Here is a 23,505-nt window from a genome sequence, read left to right on the forward strand (position 1 = left end):
CCCTGGGCCGGCTCAGGCCACGTAGGCGGTGGGGGGGGTGTGACGCGCTCGGCATTGCTGCACCACGTGCACTGGCATCGCGATGGCCGCTGCACCACGTGCACTGGCATCGCGATGGCCGCTGCACCACGTGCACTACATCGCGATGGCCGCTGCGGTGTTCGGCAGTAGACGCCAGCAGGCCATGAGACACGCGAGGGGGACATCTCGGGGAAAGGTCACAGAAGGGGCCCATCGGGAATCCGCCGGTAGGTTCTACAAAGGCGGCGTGGCCGGGGTGAGGCCACGCTGAGAGTTCGAGAGGCCCTGTGGGGGACCTCGTGGCTGTTGCTGGAAGTGGGATCGCCGTCGTGCTGCTCAAGCCCCTCGTCACCATCTCGTCGTCGTCACCATTCTTCTCGTCGTCGTCGTCTTCACCATTCCCGGGGCGCCGCTCGTCAGGCAGCCGACCAGCGGTTCTAAGTGGTGCCGCCCACAATAGACGGTCTGAATAAACATTCCTGCGGAGGGAGCTGGTAGGAACGTCGGGTTGCTCGGTCAATGGCCAGGGTCAACGGCGGCGTGGTGTATTCCGCAAATATGGCCGACTGTGAGGGCGGGCACAAGCCGGCGTGAGTAGGTTAAACGTTGAGTTTTATAAGGGCACCACGGGGTGACCAGCCCCTCCCCACCCAGCCCCACCCCCCACCCTTCCCCACCCTCCCCACCCAGCCCTTCCCTCTCCACCCAGCCCCTCCCTGCACGACGGACGGACGGACACAATAATCCCCTGTGGGCTGGTGTAACCAGGTTCCTACCAGTATAACAAGTGTGAACCCACGTAGGGTGTGTGTGTTATCCCGATGGTGTTCGCTATATAAAGAAGTGCCTCCAAGTCTTACTGTCTCCGAGTTAGTCACTAGGCATGTTTTTTTAAAGTAATCTATATAAAAAAAGGGAAATTTGTGAATGTGTCTGTTCGAAATGTTTTACATACTTCCCCACATGCAATACACCTGAAACTTGGCATGTGGGTAGTTTCCAGACTGTACACAATGCAAAAAGTATAAAAATAGACTTTTGTATTTGGGGGGGGGGGCGCAATAATGCATATACTGTATGTTGTACGGCAAGTGAGCGGTGACGTCACATGCGTGTCACATCTGTGACGTCACCGCATGCGGTAGCGTCACGCAGTGTGCCTGCTGACGTCACACATCCCCCCCCACCCTCCGCGTAGACCGTGTATTAATCCACGTCTCGGGCGAAGCCGGGTAGTAAAGCTAGTGTGCAATAAAAACATTTAATGTCCTATTTTATTTCCATGTCTTCACTGCAGAGTAAAATATACACCATTTGTATGCAATGTCATACCCCCATAAAAAACACACAAAAGTGAAACACCGTATAACCTCTCAAAGGCAGACTCGAATAAGGCCAGGATTTGGGGTAATCCAAAAAGCTTCCTTTTTCAAACACTGTGCTGCTTGTAGATAAGACGCCTCCAACCAGAACTCTGCTCGCCGGCTAAGGAAGCTGCTGGCGGGTGAAGATGGTGTAAGTGATCTAACAATTCTAAAGCACTCATGAGGTTTTTTTGGGTTAGATCGCGTAAAGATATAATTGTGTCGTTAAACCCGCCACCACCCGACACGGCCAACTAGTAAGGGTTGCCATGTACACAGAACGTGCCAATTCGTCACGAGTACAGCAATAACCGGTGTGTTGGAGAGCCAAGCCACAACATTTACAATCAGAGTACGACGTTTCACCAGTAATTATAACTAGCTTCATCAGGCGACAGCCATATTAATCAGGTGGTGGTGGGTTTAACGACATTTACGCGATCTAACCCACAAAAACCTCTTATGGAAATTGGTCGCGAAAGCCGACGTGTTAAACCAACTCTAAAGCACTATTCACGTGCTTTGCTTTTCTGTTATATGGAATTCTGTAAACCCGTTTCCAAGGACACCACGTGCGTTGGTGGCCCTTTCATGTTTTTTCAAAATGTATTTTACAAATAAAACATGGGGTTTCAAGCTCATCACAAAATCCATTCAACCTTCCACATCCAGCAATGGGCAATGACTCAGATTAAACTGTAGTTATTTTTTCTTACGAGATTGTAAATATTTTAATATGAAGTGTTAATAACTTAGATATCAACTGCATGTACTTCATTTAATAATTTGCGGTATGCCAGATACAACCCCAAAGGTTCTCCCCCCAATGAGCCTGGCTTTGAGAGGTTCTTGCTGGAATTTAAATATACCAGTTGATCTCGCTGAAGTAAACCCCAAGAAAGGCAATACCAATACTCCAGGCAATTTAGTGCAAGTCAGTCTTAAATAATAACACCTCATTACAGCCTATAAAAGTCATATCAAAGATGCAGGCATTGTTTATAAGGATCTTATTATAAATTAAACAGTGGTCATTTGGTGTGCTTCACGTCTGCATTTGCATATTTCTCATTTCATAGTCTACTTGGGGGATAGTTTGATATTATTTGTCCAGTATGGCAGTTTGCCTGGCCTTTGTACATTGTAAAGGCATTCATTATAACTTCAGGTCGGCATCATCATACAGGTCACTGTCACGACCATCTTCAATCTTATCATTATCCTCATATTCATCTTTCCTTCATGTTTAACTAAATTTGGTGCAATTTTGTTGCGGACTGGAGGCGTCACATGCACACACCCACATGACTGATGCGATCCCACCCTAATCGCACTCACTTTGGCCCATTCCACAAATGTAGCAGAATGGGCTCTGTTTAGCATGAAATTACGAGTTTCAGTTTTGTAGTTTAAAACCAATTCTGAAAAAACAGCCGCGACTGCCAAAAGTGGTGGAATGAAGGCCAAGACAGCTACTGGCCGCCCCTCCTCCTTTTTTGGTTCAAGCACATGACCTGATGGACTGATGATTTGGCCTTGGCATAGGCACACAATGGCCAACTCTCATCAGTATCCTTAAAACAAAGGATACTGAAAGAAGATTGGAGGAGACAAAATGACCCCTCGAGTGCATTTCAGCAAGGGAGCCAGCCCCGAGACCTACAAAAGCAAACATCCATAAGGAGAAGAAAACAGCAGTTATCCAAACTGAAGATACCTCCTGAACAGGCTGATTCTACATTTGGCCGCTAAGCATGAACACTAGACCACGAACAAATCACCCTGACGACTTGTTACGACCAGCGATCACGATTCTAATCACTGCGGTGCGCTGTAGTGCTACTGGTGGCTGCAAGGGTCATGTGAAACAATTACACGGATCGCAAACAATACATTCTTCTCATGCACACAGCATGATGCACGTATCCCGACCATCAGAATCAAATTAATTTGACTGATGCATAATTACAATCTTAATGCATAATTATACCATGTATTTACTCACTAAATGCAATTCAACCAATCGTGTTGCTGCTTTCGTTTGGTTGTTGCAAAAACTCTTCCCCGCACCCAACCGCAGCGCCAACCCCACTGCGCTTCCAACAGATCCCTGGCTCCATGATCAGCGCGTTTGTCGCGTCCGACAGTGCCAGGCGGCCGGGCCGCGTCACCAGATCTGGCACTTTTTCTCGGGGTTCATAGCCGAGCCCAGTTTGCAGCCGAAATGCCGGGCGAACTCGGCGGAGTTGGAGAGCGCCCCCTTGACGCGCAGTCGCGGGGGGCTGTGGTCGTCCGTCATGAAGCTCTCCTCCAGCGCCTGGGGGGTCTGCACCGAGCACCACGTCTGCGAATGGCGGCACAAACGGGAGGCACGTGGCTCAAATCAACATAAAAATCACGTTGATATACAGTTAGGTATTTTTGGCTTGATCGTGTGGGTATCATATCAGAGCACTAACCCTCCACCACCCGACACAGCCAAACAAATCAAGTTGTCACGTGGGAAAATGTGCCAATTGAATTTATGAAAAAAGAAAACCGGTCATGTTGAAAAGCCCAAGCACAATTTGACAATTTTTGTGCATTTGCAACTTGGTTTTGTCGGGTGGTAGAGGGTGCATAGCTCAAACTGACCTTATACTTACACAATCTATCCAAAATAAAGCAATTATCAATCATATGGGATGTGAAAGCCAGTTTCTCCATTGGAAACCCTAGTTGGTGTTCATTTTATGATAGAGCTGGGTACTTATGGGGAATACATGGTGTTTATATAATGATTGTGACATCGCAAGATCGTGAGCAGTGGCGGGGGCTTGAGGAGGCCTTCATTCAGCAGGGCTTTATCATAGCAGCTGTTTATGATCTATGTTAAGTCAGCTGGCACACAGAGCACAGACCAACATCATTACATTTGCATCTACGTGGCACAGGGCAGCCCCCGGCGACCATCGAGCAGGGCTGTTTTAGTGCCTCCACAGTGACGGCCATTACTCGTCTGGGCAATCGGCGCTAAGTACACAGCAGACAGAGCTTAAGGCTGGGCACAGATAGATCCCAATGTGTCTTGGTCTACTAAACGTGCCACCTGGTTGTCCAAGCCGGCAACTCACATCCATCACAGCCCTATCCCAGCATGACCCACCAACCCGGTCTGTGTGTGGACGCACCTGGGCGTAGATGATGAAGAAAAGCTGGCGGTTGGTGAAGTTCATGGCCGGCAGGACCTCCTCCTCGCCGTACTTGCCCACATAGTTCTCGTACGCCTGTGGGTGTCGCCGCACGCACATGCAAAGCTACTGCCCTGTCACCAAGGGATTCCCATGACACGGCCTAGTGTTAGTGCTAACGCTAGCGATACTTGTTGCAAAGGTTTGCAACTCGAACCCGGCATGCCGCCCTGGTTATTAGTTCAGGGGCGTCAACTGTAAAATACCATGTGCCCGTCCACTTACCAGTGGACGTTACAGACCCCGTGACATCAATCAAGATGGGCAGGCCGTGGTGTGGCAGGTTCATGGTCCACATTATAGAAATTTCACTGCAAATCACTCAATTGAGATGACCGACAAATGCTCACTTTCAGGTCAGTGCTGAGTTGTGTTGTTATAAGGTATTCTAAATGTAAAACAAAGTTTAAAGGCTCTCGGTTAGGTTGCCGAGAGGGTACCAACCAATTAAATCTGATGGGGATTTGAACCCCCATTGTCCACATGTCACACGCCATTGCCAAATGTCCCATCACCTCTGCTACGGCGCCTTCACATCTGCGTTGTCACTTCAGCCCACGCCCCTCCAGCCCCTGCCACTCCTCTCCATCACGAGGTAAGTCGTAAAATGATGGCACCGCCCACGACGGGACGCACCTGGAAGGCGACGTGCAGGCCTCCATTGTCGGCGATGTTCTCCCCGAGGGTGCGGTGCCCGTCCACGTGCCACCCCTGCTCCTCGTAGGCCCCGTACTGCCGCTCAAAGCAGCCGGCCTTCTCCTCAAACCGTTTCCGCGTGGTGGGCGTCCACCACTCCGTCAAGGTGCCCTTGTAGTTGTAGTGGCTGCCTGCAGTGCAAGTGACACAAGGCGACCGTGAATTCCGGTGACCGGTAGTCAAAGCCGGTCCCTGCTCCTTTACGTCACAACCATGCAATCTTTGGAGCTCGTCTCCCTCCCCTGTTGAGGCTTCCTTTAATTAGGCGTCACTTAGTTTAATTTAGTTTTGCGCTTCGAGCGGCGGTGCGGGCAGCGCAAGAGGTTCGTGGGGGCGGCGGGGTGGCAGACAGTGGGTGAGGCCTAGGAAAGGACCCATTAACTCATTCATGCACACATTACATTTCTCATACACTCGGTCGATAATTCATTAAACACATTCACTCACTGCCTGCTTTTAATTTATCCACAGGCGGTAACCATGTGGCTCAGGGGTGACGGCGCTTCGCTACAGCAGGGCATGTGAGACGTGCAGCACACCGAGTGTGAACAAGAGGTCAGTTGAAGGGATCTCTGAAGTAGTTCTGTGATGTTGACTTCCATAGGCTTTTTTTTAACACGAGATGAAGCACTGCACGAGTTCTGAATAAATACTTTATGTCGTGATGTGACGCCAACAGCACAGTTGGAACATTGGGGGGGAAAGGCAGAAACGTTGCTCCCTGTAACCGTGAATTTGAGTCCAAGGGCCGTTCTCCCTTGCAGGGAGCAGCAAGACGGCCGCTTACCGCGTGTGTCGAACGCGTGCACCAGCTCGTGAGCGATCATCGTCCCAATGGCTGCATGGTTCACAAACCTAGACAGAGCAAAACATGCCCAGAACAGAAAACTCAGCCAACGTCATTGTTCCACTCCCAAAGGTCAACTAAATTAAATCACAACGCAACCGTGACATTTTGTTTAATGAACACTCCATCACCAGCACCAGTCAAACCAGTACGGAGCGAATTCCAGATGACCACTTTATAATCAGTGTCTGACCGAGACGGCCGGTATAGTGCGATGGGCTTGGTGAGCTATGCACGTGAAGGTCCACGGATTGCCTTCAACGTTAAGGGGCCCTGATGCAGCCCAACATTTGGGGGATTCGCCGCTTGTTGCAGAGGTTCAGGATTCGAATCCGGCAAGCCACGCTTATTACTACTGCGGGTGCATTAACCACGAAATATGCACTCTCTGCTTCACGTTAGATGTTAAGAGATCTCGTGATGTTATTCGAAGAGGAGTAGGCCATTGTGTGCTTATGTAACGGTTCAAATATGCCAAATGACTTTAAAAAAATCATAGAAGTTGTCGCCTCCTCCTGGGAAACCTTGGCAGGACTGAGACTCGGTGAGGCGTTCCTGGATCAACAAGCGCAACAACAACAACACTCACTGAAGGTTTTTGGTGCTGTAGAAGGGAGGCTGTGCCACCGCGGCCGGCACAATGATCTGGTTGAAGTAAACGTTGTAGTCAGCTTCCACGGTCTGTGGGGTCATGGTCCATCTGAGGGGCCAACGGAAGGATGGACTCAGACAGGGGAGGCTGTGAAGCAGTCGTGCTGCTTAGCGTGGTAGCCACAGGAAGGTGACACTGGTACAGTCAACACATCGCAATCGACCACCGGGCCCATTACAGCGTCCAGTTTGTGTTTTACAGAGTCAACAAGTAGCATCCCCATTTAAACGTTGGGCACTTCTCAGTCCTGTTCACAGCCCCTGAGCCAGCAGAAGTTCCACGTTACTATGGTGGGGACCGGTTAATCCACAGATCAACCACAGTTAACTTTCCTACCAAGCAATGCTCGTGATATCGACCCTGTGGCAGTGAAGGGCTGAGTTGAGCTCCATTCTGGGATTTTAACTCAAAACCTCCCGACTGCGAGGAGGCATGCACTCTAACCGCTGCTACGTCTCCTGGCCAGCACAGCCCTTTGTCCATTCACTACTGGATGAAGGCCTCCACACGGCATGCCGGTCGTGAAAGTTGTAGAAGCATACTTCACCACGCTGGTTAGTGCGTGTTGATGATGGTGGGACCCAGGACTCATTCAGATATCTGTCGCATTGGTGATCGCGAACGGCACCTTGAGACGTGTACTCACTTGTGTGTGTCCTGGCCCCGATTATAAGCCGTCTTCATGCTCTTCATCTCAAACCCGTAGTAGTTCAGCATGTTTTGGAAATAATCATCCGTCAAGGTCAGCTGTGAAATGAAATACATCATCAAATCAAGCAACACACATTGGCTAAAACTGCTTCCATAGTAGCTACACTATCACAATAACATAATAAAGGTTTTTGGGTTAGATCGCGTTATTTATAAATGTGTCACAACCCTCCACCACCCGACACGGTAAATCAGCAAAATTGTGTCACATTGACAAAAGACAAAAATCGAAATTGAGAAGAATTCAAATAATTTCAACCGCTGTGATAGCTACAGACTCCGCGCAGCCTGGAAGCGTATTAATAATAAAACAGAACACACATTGCAATTCCTTACAGGTGAGTCACATGCTAAGTGGCTGATTACTGATCTATTACATAATTGCATACACCCCCACCTCCGCCTCTGATCGAAGATGCCGGACTTAATTTCCAGCGAAACGTCGTACTCAAATTGTAAATGTTGTGGATTCACTCTTCAACACACCGGTGGGCTAAGGTAGTGAACTATTTGTCTTTTGTCAACGTGACACATTTTTTACTGATTGGCCGTGTCGGGTGGTGGAGGGTTGCGACACATTTATAAACAACGCGATCTAACCCAAACACCTTTATTATGAATAATACTGGTCGCGAGAGCCTACTTGTTAAATCGCAATAACATGTTGCATGTTCAGGCATTATCCAAGGGTTGCTGAAGGTTCACCTGCCTTTGTTACTCCAGAATTCTTGGAAGAGAAGGAAACTTGCCCATTGTTCAAGGGTTCCCTGCTACAACCCATCCACAAAATTTCAACAGTGATCTCTTTTTTTTTACAGTTATCTGGGCAGAAGGGTAGCACAGTAGCAACACCTGTGCCTCACGACAAGAAGGACCTGAGTTTGATTCCTGATTTGGGCAACTTTCTGTTCTGCATGGTTCCCCCAGGTTTTATGGTTTCCCCTCAGAGCAAAACACACACACACACACACAATGTCGTTGGTGTTGGCCAAACATCCCAATGTAGCAAGATCCTCCTGAAAATATTCTTTGGAATCAGCTTGGCTTTCCTGAGTCAATTAGGAATTTATATTACTATTTAAAAAATGGTAATATTATAAAGCATGTGTGGTGTCTTTTCACACAGAAACTGAAGACTTACATCCATGTAGCTTGAGTCGGTGATTGCAGGGTACAGGTCATCAGACAGTGGGTAACCCACATGTAAGATAATCGAGTCCAGCTGCAGTAAAAAGAAGCCAGACACCTGTCAGAGCTGATGCATGTGTCCCGCACGCTACTGGGGCGCGATGTGGCCCAGAGTTTGCCACTCTCTGCAGAAGTTTGCAGTTCGAACTGGGTAGGCTACCCTGGCTATTATTATGGGTGTATTAACTTTTAAAATACGGGCCCATCTGCATGACAGTGGGTGCTAAATATCCCGTGATGTCATTCGAAAATATCAGCAGGCCATTGTGTGCTGGCGTCACAGTTCAAATTGACCAATGTAGTACTCGCCTTCTCCTTTGCAAACCCGCTCGTGACGTTGTCCATCCAGTTGAGTTGGTCTATGGTATCCTTATAGACTGCAGACAGGTTCTTGATTAATTTTTCCACCTGAGAGTTGGAACAGAGAGAGTTGTCACTGTATTGACTTAATGCTGGACACATTTGCAAATGTGATTTGGAACTTTGATCCTTATCCGTGTATCGCTAGCTCAATTTTAATGTGAAATTTAATTGAGGGACTGTGTGTTGTTATCTTGGTGTGGTCTGTGACTGTTTTTGTTGTTGTTTTGCTGCCTTGCTCGACCTTACATTTAGAGTTGAAAATCCGGCAGGAATTTCTGTACTTGCTGCTGGATTTGTACTTGTTTGTCTATTTATTTTAGTGATCTGCTTGCCCTTTCTCTAATTTGCACTCCTATTTTTTTTGTATTGTTTATTTTCACAACTTTCTGACCCGCCCCTGCTGGACATCTGTGAAAAAAAGCTTCATAGCTCATCAGACTCCTCCTCCAGTCTAAATAAAGATTCTGATTTCACACACAGCGCGAACCGAATAAGATAGTGAGTCTCGTGTGCGAGGGTGACCTGAATCTTGTGGGTGCTGTTGAAGCCGACGTATTCCACGTAGAGCAAGCCCAGGCCAAAGCCCACAGCCCTGCTTGTCTGCTCCACGCAGAACTCCCACCGCGGCACAAACCCGCCCTGGCACACCGCAGGCAAATGCGCCGTTACTCCATAGGATGCAACCTAAAGCAGTCGGGTTGAGTGATAATGCAGCAACTCGCCGATTCACTCCACTTGCTCACTCACCGGCAATAAATTGGGTAATCACTCTTCTATTGCTACTGCCATACAGTAGCTCTTGTGTCAGTGAACTTTTTGATTCCTCAACCCAGACACTGTTTCATCTCATCCACACTGTTCAAGCACCTTGCTGCAGGTCACAACAACACACTCACTCACCCACTCACTCACCATACCGCAGGTCACAACAACACACTCACTCCCCCACTCACTCACCACACCGCAGGTCACAACAACACACTCACTCCCCCACTCACTCACCATACTGCAGGTCACAACAACACACTCACTCCCCCACTCACTCACCATACTGCAGGTCACAACAACACACTCACTCACCCATTCACTCACCATACTGCAGGTCACAACAACACACTCACTCACCCATTCACTCACCATACTGCAGGTCACAACAACACACTCACTCACCCACTCACTCACCACACCGCATGTCACATCAACACACTCACTCACCCACTCACTCACCACACCACAGGTCACAACAACACACTCACTCACCCACTCACTCACCATACCGCAGATCACAACAACACACTCACCCACTCACTCACTCACCACACCGCAGGTCACAACAACACACTCACTCCCCCACTCACTCACCACACCGCAGGTCACAACAACACACTCACTCACCCACTCACTCACCATACCGCAGGTCACAACAACACACTCACTCCCCCACTCACTCACCACACCGCAGGTCACAACAACACACTCACTCACCCACTCACTCACCACACCGCAGGTCACAACAACACACTCACTCACCCACTCACTCACCATACTGCAGGTCACAACAACACACTCATTCCCCCACTCACTCACCACACCGCAGGTCACAACAACACACTCACTCACCCACTCACTCACCATACCGCAGGTCACAACAACACACTCACTCACCCACTCACTCACCACAGGTCACAACAACACACTCACTCACCCACTCACTCACCATACCGCAGGTCACAACAACACACTCACTCACCCACTCACTCACCATACCGCAGGTCACAACAACACACTCACTCCCCCACGCACTCACCCCACCGCAGATCACAACAACACACTCACTCCCCCACTCACTCACCACACCGCAGGTCACAACAACACACTCACCCACTCACTCACTCACCACACCGCAGGTCACAACAACACACTCACCCACTCACTCACCACACCGCAGGTCACAACAACACACTCACTCACCCACTCACTCACCACACCACAGGTCACAACAACACACACTGAAGGACCCGTGCACCGTGGAGGAGCATCCTGGGGCTACAGACCGGGCCGCATCGTCGTCATCATCGTCGTCATCATCGTCATCATCATCGTCGTCATCATCATCGTCATCATCGTCGTCATCGTCATCATCACATTCCTGATACTGGATAAACACGGCTGGTGGCAGGACATGCGAATGAGAATATGAAAATAAGTCAATAGAAGGCTTTGTTGGAAAGTGAAATGACGTTGGAACCCCCAGTCTAAAATATTGCTACTCACAGGAAACCCAAGTCCCTATGGGCAGTCGTCCACCCAACATCTCTCCGCCACCGCCCCCATATTCCCCCCCTTCCTCCCTGTGTAATCTCTCTCATAAGAGGTGGAAGCCCAGGATTTTAATCTAGGATCTGAGCCATGCCGACTCCTTCTTGTAACAGGTAAAGCAGCAGGGGCGGTTTCTTCATTAGGGCGATTGGGCGACGCACCACCAATGCCATTCAACCACAGAGTCACGCTAGCCGTCACTGTCAGCCTCTGGATATAGTCCAATCAGCGTCATGTCACGTTCTGTGGAGTACCGCCTCTTTTTGGGCGATTTCACTCCGGCTGAGAATCGCCCCGAGTGGCCCCATAGACTTACATTCAAAGATGTTTTTTTTCGAACGGGGGCGCTGCAATGCATTCTCTATGGCTTCCGGGAGGGCATGCACTAACGTGCTTACGTCATCATACGTGCTAACGTCATCATACGTAAGCACGTTTCAACCAACAATATAATTTATCGCCACCTAGTGGAATCTTTAATAAAATAACTTGAGTGGTTTGTTTTAATAGTGAGTATATAAACAAACAAGATGTATTGTAAGAGTCACTTTATTTTTCATTAATATTAAAGAAGTGAAGTTGCCTTTACATGCTTAAGCTGTTAATTTATTCATTGCATGGGTGGACCTTATCCTTATCAATCATCCAGACATTTGCCCCCCCTGAGAGATTTTGCAGGAGCCGCCACTGTAAAGCAGTACAACACCCAGCTCATTCTGGAGGAAATAAATACTTACTCAATCATTGCCGTCTACTGGCAAACTAACGCCCACTTGTAAGTCGGCGCTCAGTCACCTTGTGTGTGGGATGAGATGGGAGGGGCTGGAGTTGCTGAGGCATTTAAGCAAAAGCCGTATAAATGGAGAGATGGTGATTGCTGTGATTTGGATGTGAGTGAGAAGACTCACCCTGTCGGCGCCGTAGAGGGCCTCGTTCAGATCCCTCTTGGCATCCTCAAATCTGCCATCCAGATTCTGCGAGAGCTTTCGCACCAGACTCCAGATGATGTAGTCCCGCAAGTCACTGTCGGGAGAACGGTCGATACCACAGAACTTGTACGACTTGGGACGAACACATGTCCGTGCACTATTTTTTACGCAATATTTTTACTTTCGAGAAATGAAGCGAACATGTACTTGGAATATAGCATACACTTGATTTTCAGTTTGTTTCACTTTTGAAGTAGCTTCTACTCCGCTGCAAATATTGTTTTGCTCAAGATATCGATGCGACCAGCATGGTTAATACAACAATACATGGGCGAGTTTCTCTGTGAAACATGGAGACAGAGGCATGAAGACGACATAGTTAACGTGGCCTGTAGCTCAGGGGGCTCATAATGCCCATGTCAGAGCACTGAGGCGGTAATGCTAAGATCTTGAGTTTAAACGTTGGTTTCATCCAATCTGATTAAGTCGAGTTCTCTCGCGCAGTGAGTGAATAGTCTCAGCCCAATCCTGAATCCTTAAAACAAAAATCACTTTTAAAAAAACACTTAATTTCGGTTTATATCAGCTCTGCAGTTGGATAACATTGTTTGAATTAACATACAACTCTTTTCAGGGAATATAAAGTAAATAAAGGCCTCTAAGGGCTGTAATCTTTGTGAGCTGTTCGTCGAGATATGTTGGTAAGTGCATCCCTACAACTGCTCGCTCATGACACTTCTGCTGGAAGGGCCCTCCAGTGGAGTAAACTCTAGAAGGTGTCTTGTCCACTCTCCCACGTAAATCAGGCACCTTGGAAGAGGTGGGAGTACCCACACTTTACCCCACCACACGCGGCCCATTGGCTGGCTCTGGTGTGTGAATCCATTAACTCTGCTGCTGCTGGGTGGACAGAGGTGGCAGTGGGGGGTTTAAGAAACTCGCTCTCATTTTTTGAACTGCCATGCCGGGAGATGGAATTGAACCTCCGACCTCTGGCTTTCAAGTGCAAAAGTGATCACACCTTTCGCTGCTGCTGTTAAGGACTTTGTCGAGTTTCTTAAAGTACTCCAGGGTAGGTGTGATGATCTTGTCGTGCAGAGTGAAGGCGAACGGGACAAAGATTGCTTGCAAATAAGCCACCCAGTCGATGTGGCTCACCAAGATCTGTTGGTTTGAGAATACAGAAGAGCGAAACCAGTCACTTTCCAGATTCAAGTGTGATAAATACGTGCAATTCCATGTGGTTAGAGATTGTTAGGAAAGTAAAATATTTACGTCCTTCTAAAAGGTTGGATGGACTGGTGGTTCCAAGCAACGAAGACTAAGATCCCCACTGAAGGTGTGGAAACCATTTTAATGAGTGCTGTTATTGAGCCTCCATGAAGGCCGACAAGGCAAATGAGGGGGTGGTGTCCAGCATCACGCTTAGCCGCCTTTGTCTCCCTAGTGGCGTTGTTTACACACCACACCAGGTACTCTATTGAGGCCGAGTCCACCAAGGGGAGACCCAGGACCGGTTCAGATAATCGTTACTGGTGTTGGTCGTAAGTGAGAATCAAACTCGGGTCACTGGGTTCATAGCATAGTGCGCTATCCACTGCAGCCCATACACACACGGACACACAAACGGACACACACACATCCACACACATGGACACACACACGCGGACTGGGCCGACACATTCACCTGCATATCTTGCAGAGTCACATTGTGCACTTTCTCCGGGTCGTCGAGGTCGCCCCGCTCGTTGAATATGGCTGCCAGGCTGGACTCAACCCTCAGGGCCTCAGTCAGCCGTCTCCGAGAGGCGATGCCCCCCTTCGAGTCTTCATCCTCGGGCATCCCCAGCAGTCGCTCGACGTCAGTCATATACCCGAGGTAGAGCTGCAGCACCTGCGTCGTACACACGTCCGCAGGTCACTTCCTCGAGACTTCCACAACAGCAGCAACGCAATTTCTATTTATTCAGCGACAATATCAGCGGTTCCCAACCCCGTGGGTCGAGCCCCCCTCCAGAGGAGCGTCACAGCCTCTCGGTGGGGGGCTGCAAGCTGCAGGGGGGTCTAAAAACTTCCCAGGTCCTGACATAAGCTGTTTAAATATTGCGCCCTACATCAATGAACAAAAAAACTTTCAATACATTTCCACTGATATCAATAAAATACCAATTTTTGGGGTCTAAAGGAGGGGGGGATTGATGGCTCCTATCGCCCCCCTCCTCTGGCAGGCTGCAGCATTGATCCCATGCAGAATAAAAAATGACGTACTCTGGAACGTCAGTGTGTATTTGCACGTGGTTGCGGACTTTTCCGAACTGCCTTCTTTGCTGGATTATGATATGCAAGTCTAATTATCACTATCTTACGATTCTATACACAAATTATTGCCAAGAGTGCCACTGGTATTTTAGTGCTCCCACACCTTGCTGTCGATTGGGGTTTTGTTGAGAAAATGTTCATGCGATGGAAGTCCAAGTTCAGGCTGGGAAAACTGGAACGGCAGCAAAGTGTAAACGCATTCGCAACATAGAAAACAGTTAGAGCTCCGCTGTTTTTCTTAATATGTATAAAGATTATCACCTGCTATGACTTATGGATCAGCATACGGGACATGACAAAGATAAATAAATAAATATAATTTAAAAGTGCACAAAAGAAGAACAGAGAGGTGCACGCTTGGTATTATATTCGGCGCAAGCACTGCATCAGAATCACCGATGGGCATCAATGGTGGGAGAAAATGGAGGGGTAGATTATGGAAAGGCAGCAGTCACTGATGGAGCCAAAGAGAAAGGACTTGAGCCAGAATCTGGAGAGGGGGAGGCAGTGCTGAGGACCAGGCGGAGGCCGTTTCAGACAGGAAGTGGCGAGGCGAGGTAGCGACAGCCCATGAGCGAACGTGCAGCGTGGTTGTGCCGGGCCACTCACAAACAGCACGCTGCGTTGAGAGTCGGTGGGGTCCGGCATGACCCTCAGAGTGAAGAACGGGGAGACCCCGTACACCAAGTGCAGCTTCCTCAGCACAGCTTCCGTTTGGTTTGAAAACGGGAAGTTTTTCTTCGCAGAAAAAAATATTATTTTGTGAGATGCGGGGCTCCTAACTCACTTACAGACAATAACAATTTAGTGCATTTGGTATTTGCACAATTCTTGTAGCACAAGGCCACTATGAACGTGCTTTGTTTCACAGACATGGTCTGCAGTAATTTCACATGTTGACCATGATGCTGGCACACATTGTCCTCCTCGTTTCAAATAATGCTGAGATCTTTAACGTCACTGTGAAGCAGACTTTGCATATTTTATAGTTAACACATCCGCAGTATTAACCAGGGCGGGCTACCGGATGAGGACCATGAACCTCTACAAAAAGCGACAAATGCGCTACCACTGGGCCACGTCACCACCCCTAAACACGTTGTTTCTCCAGCTCAGAACTCAAAATCTCTTCCATTGGGGTCAACAAGCAATGGTACATATACAGCCCTTTTGTTAATCCACGACTGGTTGACGGGTTCCCCACTCCGTACAGGTCATGGAGTTATTGGACCATACGACCCAACACTGGTCAGTGCGGGATGGTGAAAGCGGGAAGCGTAGATGCTGGAGCGTAGAAGTACAGTACAACAATTGATTTCGCTGGACTGCCCTCTACTTCCCAGCACGCAGCCCAAAACAAACTGTTGCGCACGGTCATCGCCCATGCAAGCACAATCCAGGCTCAACCCTGCTTAGCTTCTGAGATCTCATGAGATCTAGTGCATTGCAGGTAATTTTGTCATAGGTTTTAACAAGTGACAGTCATGTGGCAGAATGCAGGCCTCTCATACAAAGCGTACATTAATATCAGCGATGATGTCAAGCAGAGGCTGATTGCCTCTTCTCTTGATCGATTCTTTGTTCATGCAGGAGTGGTAGAAAACATGGGCCTTCCACTTGGCCGAGGTGTTCCGAATGTCGGTGTTATCTACGGAGAGACATAATGGTAACAATATTGATGTCAGTGATTTCCTGCTCAAATAATAATTGAAGCGGTGATTATCTCCAGTTTACAGCCCTGAGCCAGTGGTGGAAATTTCACATTCCTGGCCTATCGCTCCGTACAAAGCTCTAGGTCTTGTTGGTCACTATTAATCCCTCCCTTCTCTATGCTTTCGAAATGTGGAAGACCTTACAGAAACATCTCCAACGGCTCAAAACGTTCAGGCTGGCCTGTCTACAATCCCTTCTGGGTTGAACCAGGCTGATTTGTCTGGAAGCTCAAAGATCCATGAAAGATCTGGACGCAGTCCCATCAGTGAGCTCCTCTGGCAGGCGTAGGCCACATACCCAGCGACTGCATGCCCAAGCAGCTTGTTTGGCTGAATAGAGCAGGCTAAACAGGCAAGGCTCAGGCTGGAGAAGAGATGGGTTGATGCAGTATGGAAAGATGTGGAACTGACTGGACTTGCCAATTACTGGTGTCAAAATCGGCCTTTGTGGAGGAGGCTCGTGAAGGACGCTACTGGGCAGTTGGAGGCAGTCGTCTCCAGCAACAATGGCGGCGAGCCTTCGACACGTCTCGTGGTCTCAAAGTGCACGTAGCCCGGCACAAGCGCCTCTCACCCAGTGCCCTGTGCAGCTGCCCCAGTGTTCTCCTGCGCACAACGTCCGCGCTGCCCCACTGGTACATGCCGCTGGGCAGGGGGTTGTGACGGCCCCACTCCCCGCAGGCGTAGGAGTAGAAGTCCTCGCAGGGGTCCACGGCGAGGTCCATGGAGCTCAGCACGTCGCTCGCCGCACGCACGCATTCCCACGTCGTGCACACCTGCGCCGGCTCCTTCCCTGTCGTCGATAACCATGGCGACGACATGAATAAAAGGCCTGGCCAACGCCAGGTGACTGGAGGCGTGGACATGCGGTCTCTCTGCGTATGCATACTTTGACCTCACTATCCTTAGTTGTGTATCTGAGGCTGGGGGGGCGAGCACAGGGACCGGTGGTCTGGTTTCGGGGGGGGAGGGGGGCGCCATGCCAAAGTGGTTGAGGACCACCGCTCTCCAGTGTCGCATCAGACAAGCACCAATTACTCATACGCCAATGCTGAGCAATACAGCCAATGAAAATACTCCCAATCTTGTGTATTATTCAATCGATTATTAGTTCAATTGTGAGTAATAATGAACGGAGAGTGGCTATTTCACAAGATTTGCACATATCGTAATTGTATTTAACTGGTGTAGTCTGCGTAAGGCTATGCAGTCGGGGTGTCCAGAATGGGAGGCTAAATAGGAAATTTCCTCTGGGCCTCACATATCGGTGGGCTACACAACGCGCCTGTGTTTTTATTGCAAAGTGAAAAAACAAGTGGCATTCTGCCCTGGGCTTCCAGGAACCTCTGGGCAGCCCAATATACAGTTCCAGTGTAGTTAAACATCATAAATTATTTGATAATTAAATGTGCGGTAATTTGACCATCATTCACCACTCTTGTCAATGCGAGTTGAAGGACAGCTGTAGGAGGGGTGTGTTCGTTCGTTTCACGTCTCAATATTCTTAGGGCCCCACAATATAAGTTCCAGAATTTTTCAAGTACCAGTCAATCTTTCTGCAAAGCCTCTGCCCAACACATCCCGGTGTAAAGCGACATTGTTGATGAATGCGGCGAGGCTTTATACTCTCGCAAAACTTCACTGTCAATCGCTTACTGTACTGCCCACCTGACCCCAATCCCACCGCCCGCACCTATCAAAGTGGCGTTGTTCCTGCGGGTGAGGGTGACAGCACAGCCGAGCACTGCCAGAGCCAGGCACACCACCAGCGCCGGCAGCACCGCCGCCTGCAGAAAGCCTGTGCGCCCCCTGTGGCTGCCGGCGCCTTGCGAAGGAGCGGTGGTCGTCTCTTCCATCGTGTGCAGCACCTGCCGCCGCGACATTGCGCATCAGGGTGGCCATCACGGGGCAGCAGCGGGAAACGAGCGGTGAGGGCACTGATGCGTGGCAAGGCTGACTTTCCGCTTGGAGTCAAGCAGGAAGTCAAATAGTAGCGCGGTCACCGCTTGTTGCAGAGGTTCTTGGTTTGACTCCGACAGGCTGCCCTGGTTAATACCCCAGGTGTATCAACGATAAATAACCCAAAATAATCAGCATTGTTTGGTTCATAGTGGACGTTAAATATCTTGAAACATGGACAAAAAGTCGGCCATCACAGTCCAAATTAGAAAAATGTCTTCATTGGAATAACCAAGAGCAACATCGCCCCCTACAAGCACACTAATGCCCACTTGTAGACCGTTGCTGTGTAACCTTGTGCCTCACAGCTATGAGTGCCGGAGGCATAAAACTCCATATAAATGCAATCTCTATGATCAAATTCTGTTTCACTGAAGTTAATTTCAATTGCCTTTGTTTTATCATGCGAGGGCACACCGAAATGACAAATATCTTTTCTTGGAACTCAGCTGTTTTGATTTATTTAAGTAAAGTTGAAGAACTCGAGGCAATGAGAACATATTTCATTGCAAGTTATCAGATCATATAAAAATAAGCAAATGTCAATATCGAGAAGTGGAAACATTTTAACTGCAGAAGTTAGCTCGCCACAAACACAAAGTTTACACATACAGGCACATATTCTATACTTTCAATGTCAACACGTATGTCATGTTCCATGGATAACAGAGTACTTATGTTCGGGACTGTGTTGGCAGTGGTGTACAAATAGAAATGTAGATTAGTATTTTTTACCATGTTCGCCATCAATACCACCTAACAACAGAAAAAAGGGCCACCATAAAAAGGCAATGTTAATGGCATTGCTTTTTTATGTAGCTTGCAGAGATTTGCAGAATGAAAGGCCACGAATAGTTAATGTTGGATCACGTGACTAGAATCAAATCTGTAAATTACGAGAAACCCCCATTATGACAGGATCGACGTGCAGGCTGGAAAAGCACGCGTTTCAAACGACAAATTCCCGAAACGTGTACGTAGCACACAGTCCTACTGTGTGTGCATTCTCAACAAGACAGGCAGTCGTGAGACAGGGGTAGACAACTGTGGACCAGTTTTTTTCATTATTAGGACTCATCAGCACAGGATAAGTCACCAAGCGTGAGGTCATGAGGCCAAGGACAACGAGGTTGCGACTTTACTTTTTCTGTATCTCAATTTGCTTCCCTTTTCTTTCTCGGTAACTCCATGGCAGCTGCTGTTCTCAGCACAGCCATTTCCTCACACAATCCAGGTAAACTATGCGGAAATATCCCCTGTAGGCTCCAGTGCAGGATGTAACCACAGTACTGTAAAGCATTACAGGTCAGTCGTGTGGCACACAGTGATCCATATATAGTTTATATTTAGCTGCACGTACAATTCGCAATTTTCATCACCATTCCACGAAACTACAAACATCACCATGCATCCACCCTTCCCAACATATTTCAGATATTCAGCTGAAAATCCATCAGACGTGGTTTTCATGTGTACGTCCTGGACCCTCATATTAAAGGGTAACTACTGACAATCTCAAGAGTTGCATTCATAATGTCAATTCAATACTTTAAATGTATCATTTCGTATAATTCATGAGGTTGTTGGACCATACTTCACCGCCCTGGTTGCTTCGAACTGAAGGGGGGAGCTCAAACATCTTCATTGCGTACCTTTACACATCGTTCAGTTGATCAAATATCGCTCTTTGAGTTTCATGAATGATATACACTAAGATATATACCTAACACACTATCAGAGCCATGTGTACACTCTGTGTGTGCTGTGCTGTTGGTAGTAGCAGTGGCGCAAAGGTCTGGGCTCTGGGCCATGACCCCTGTGAGTTTGGGTTCGACTCCGGCCTGTGGCTGCTGTATCAGCGGTCGCGATATCTGAAGAGGTTCTGGGTTCCCCGCCTCCTGCACCAACCCGCACTGACCAGCCTGGCGAAATATTCTCGAACAGTCGCCACTCATCGACTCAGTCTGTATTGAGAGGTCTTCATCCAGCCGCGTGCTGGGAGTGCCGGCACCGGTACTGACACCACCAGCGGCTGCGTGTGACAGCTCAAGGCAGTGTTGGTGGGATCCCAGGCTCCGTGAGACCCGCGACATTCACTGCCGCCACGGTGGCATCCGTTGCCAGCTTTGAAGAACGACGACCTTACAGGACATACTCAGATTGTTGTTGTAACAATTAAACTATTTCACACGCAAACAAAGACGAAGAGTCCCCTATATCGTGCTGCTGCTGCTGTTAGCGAGCGCCTATTAAGGCCGTCACGGCACGCGAGGTGGGTGGTACCACAACCGTCCGCCTTTGTCTCCCTAGTGGCGATGTTTGCACATCGAAGCGAAGTACTAATTTGAGGCCGAGTCGACCTAGGGGAGGCTCAGGACCGGTTGAGATATTCGCCACGATATATGTAAACGCACACAACCCGTATACACGCACAGAGAGTTTAAACCCAGATGAGACTCAATACAAACTTAGTAACACCGCCTGACAATGACACAAAATAGGCGACGTTTTGGGCAATGTCCCTTCTTCATAGCACATTGATCAATGAAGGGGGGTTGCCCGAAACGTCGCTTTTTGTATGTTTCCTTTTAAGGCTGCACAGTGTTTGTTAATAACTCTGAAGGAGCGATTTGTGCGCCGCTGGCAACCCAAGAGGGAGTTTAGCGGCAGCATCATCAGCACCGAGCGAGAGACGCGGGGCGAGGCGAGGGCCGCCCCCTGCCGTGCAGGCTGCGCGCTGCCCGCACGGAGACTCCTCGCAGGGGGTTTCCAGCGACACGCCTCGTGCGGCGGCAGTCGCCGTGACGGCAGCAACAACAACAAGAACAGCAACAACAACAAGAACAGCAGCAACAACAACAGCAGCAACAACAACAGCAGCAACAACAACAGCAGCAACAACAACAACAACAGCAGCAACAACAGCAACAACAACAACAGCAGCAACAACAACAACAAGAACAGCAACAACAGCAGCAACAGCAACAACAACAGCAACAACAACAGCAACAACAACAACAACAAGAACAGCAACAACAGCAGCAACAACAACAGCAACAACAACAGCAACAACAACAACAAGAACAGCAACAACAGCAGCAACAACAGCAGCAGCAATAACAGCAACAACAACAACAGCAACAACAACAGCAGCAACAACAACAACAACAGCAAGACGTCGAGAGCGTCAACAGCGCAGCCGCCAGCACCGTACCCGATCTCTCGCTGCGGTCTCGCTCCCCAAGCCCTCCTCCATCTCCACCTCGTCCACCTCCTCGTCCTCCACCATCACCGCGTAGTTGTCACCCTCGCGGTTCATCGCCACCATCTCCCGAACGCGCTCCATGGCAGCGGCTGCTCTCCCTCGGGCGGCACGACTCCGTGTGTAGTTTACGCAGCGCGGGTTAGTCCGCGATCACACCACGAGGACACCACTAACAAGTACACCACTAACAAGCGCACCACTAACAAGCACACCACTAACAAGTACACCACTAACAAGTACACCACTAACAAGTACACCGCGCTAACACCGCTCACCACGAGCTCACGAGAGCTCCACCTGCGGCCGTCCTCACGCAGAACGCGGCGGGGCGCGAGAGACGAACGAGGCGGGCGGCATCAGAAACCCCCCGACAGCCGCGCAGCCAATCAGCGTGGCCGCCCCCCCCCACGCTGAAGTCGGGGGGGGGGGGCGCGCACGGGGGGGGGCTCCCCACGGGGGGAGGGGGGCACCCCACGGGGGGGGGGGCTCCCCACGGGGGTGGGGGGGCTCCCCACGGGGGGGAGGGGGGCACCCCACAGGGGGCACCCCACGGGGGGGGGGGGGGCGGCACCCCACGGGGGGGGGCTCCCCACGGGGGGGGGGGCTCCCCACGCCGCCTGCACCGAGCCAGGGCCCCGTGGCCCTCCAGCTCCGTGCCGGGACATGGAATCGGCGACGGCTGGTCCCGAGTGCTGCCGACCGTCACGTCAGCTCCCCATGGCACAGTCAGCTCCCCATGGCACAGTCAGCTCCCCATGGCACAGTCAGCTCAACCATGGCACAGTCAGCTCCCCATGGCACAGTCAGCTCCCCATGGCACAGTCAGCTCAACCATGGCACAGTCAGCTCCCCATGGCACAGTCCCCGGGGATTGAACACCAACATGCGGGATCCTCAACGAACGTCTTTACCGCTCAGGCTGACCGGTGTGCCACTGCAGTAGCCATGACACTGGGCAGGTGTGTTGGGTTAGATCGCGTAAATATGTGCGTCGTTAAACCCACCACCACCGACACAGCCAATTAGTACGGTTTGTCACAGACAGAATATGCCAATTCGTCAGGGGCCGTCCATAAATGACGTCACGCGATTTTGGACGATTTTTGACCCCCCCCCCCTCGTCACACGGCGTCACAAAAAGTCAGACCCCCCCCTCAAATATGACGTCACAAAGCTCTGCCCCCCCCCCCAAAATATAAAACATGCTTCAAATCGCTTTAAACTATTGTCATTGTAGTGCGTATTTAATGTGGCGCTGCACTTTGATGTTGTAGGAGAAAACATTAAAAAGTCTATTTAACTAAGTTGAACGTATGTGTCCTCTCTCTGTGTGTCCTTGTGATGTCTGTCTGCTTGTCCTTGTGATGTCTGTCTGCTTGTATGTCTGTCTATAGTTTTCTAGTTAGATTTTTGTTGCTATTTCTTTTTTTGCCTGATGATGATTGCTTGTGTTGCAATCGAAACGTCGTAATATGCTTTTATTTTAATTTATTATTTTATCTTTAGACGTGACTTAACCGAAAGAACCAAAGAATAATTCCTGCAGTCACGAAAGCTCCATAATTAAGATTGAACCACTTCTACGGGGAAGTTTTAAGCTTATCTTTTTTCTCTCTCTGGCTATTTGTTCTCTCTGCCTGTGTCCTCTCTTTGGAAGTTTCACACTTAAATTCTAACTTAGCAATCTTTGAGATACGTAATCAACCAGGCTATGCGTTAATTGTGTGTTGGCCGACTCTCTGTGTTGTATTACATCACATTTCGATATTTTGCGAGGTTATTTAATTTTAGTGTGCCTTTCTCCTAATTTACAAGCTTGCGTGCCGTGCCACGTCATCATCTTACTCGCGCAGCAGCAGAACTTTACCGTCCACTCATTGATATGCTAATTTTCTCTGCCCCCTCCCTCTCTCCGTCCCTGCCCCCCTCT

General features: G+C 49.4%; 1 protein-coding gene across 1 annotated transcript; it reads right to left on the reverse strand.

Annotated features, from left to right (window-relative positions):
- Positions 1–1,071: 1,071 nt before the first annotated feature.
- On the reverse strand, positions 1,072–21,907 carry LOC133351203 (endothelin-converting enzyme 2-like). The gene is made up of 18 exons (XM_061566266.1): positions 21,525–21,907; positions 18,045–18,219; positions 16,926–17,144; positions 16,160–16,287; positions 15,249–15,377; positions 14,743–14,811; positions 14,008–14,214; positions 13,342–13,484; positions 12,300–12,414; positions 9,595–9,711; positions 9,019–9,117; positions 8,663–8,743; positions 7,457–7,557; positions 6,748–6,858; positions 6,099–6,166; positions 5,252–5,442; positions 4,556–4,651; positions 1,072–3,729 (listed from the first exon to the last, which is right to left on the reverse strand). Exons 1-18 carry the CDS (start codon positions 21,654–21,656, stop codon positions 3,553–3,555), a joined length of 2,358 nt encoding a protein of 785 aa, XP_061422250.1. The 5' UTR covers positions 21,657–21,907; the 3' UTR covers positions 1,072–3,552.
- Between the last annotated feature and the right edge of the window lie 1,598 nt (positions 21,908–23,505).

This window comes from Lethenteron reissneri, chromosome 36, assembly GCF_015708825.2.
Source record: "Lethenteron reissneri isolate LAM-NWPU_2019-01 chromosome 36, ASM1570882v1, whole genome shotgun sequence".
Taxonomy (NCBI): Eukaryota; Metazoa; Chordata; class Hyperoartia; order Petromyzontiformes; family Petromyzontidae; genus Lethenteron; species Lethenteron reissneri.

Coding starts and splice junctions, on each gene's coding strand:
- LOC133351203 (XM_061566266.1), bottom strand. CDS start 21,656: ATGGAGCGCGTTCGGGAGATGGTGGCGATGAACCGCGAGGGTGACAAC. Junction 15,378..16,159: donor ACATCATCGCTGATATTAAT/GTACGCTTTGTA, acceptor TTTTCTGCGAAG/AAAAACTTCCCGTTTTCAAA. Junction 6,167..6,747: donor TACAGCACCAAAAACCTTCA/GTGAGTGTTGTT, acceptor TGCTCTGTCTAG/GTTTGTGAACCATGCAGCCA.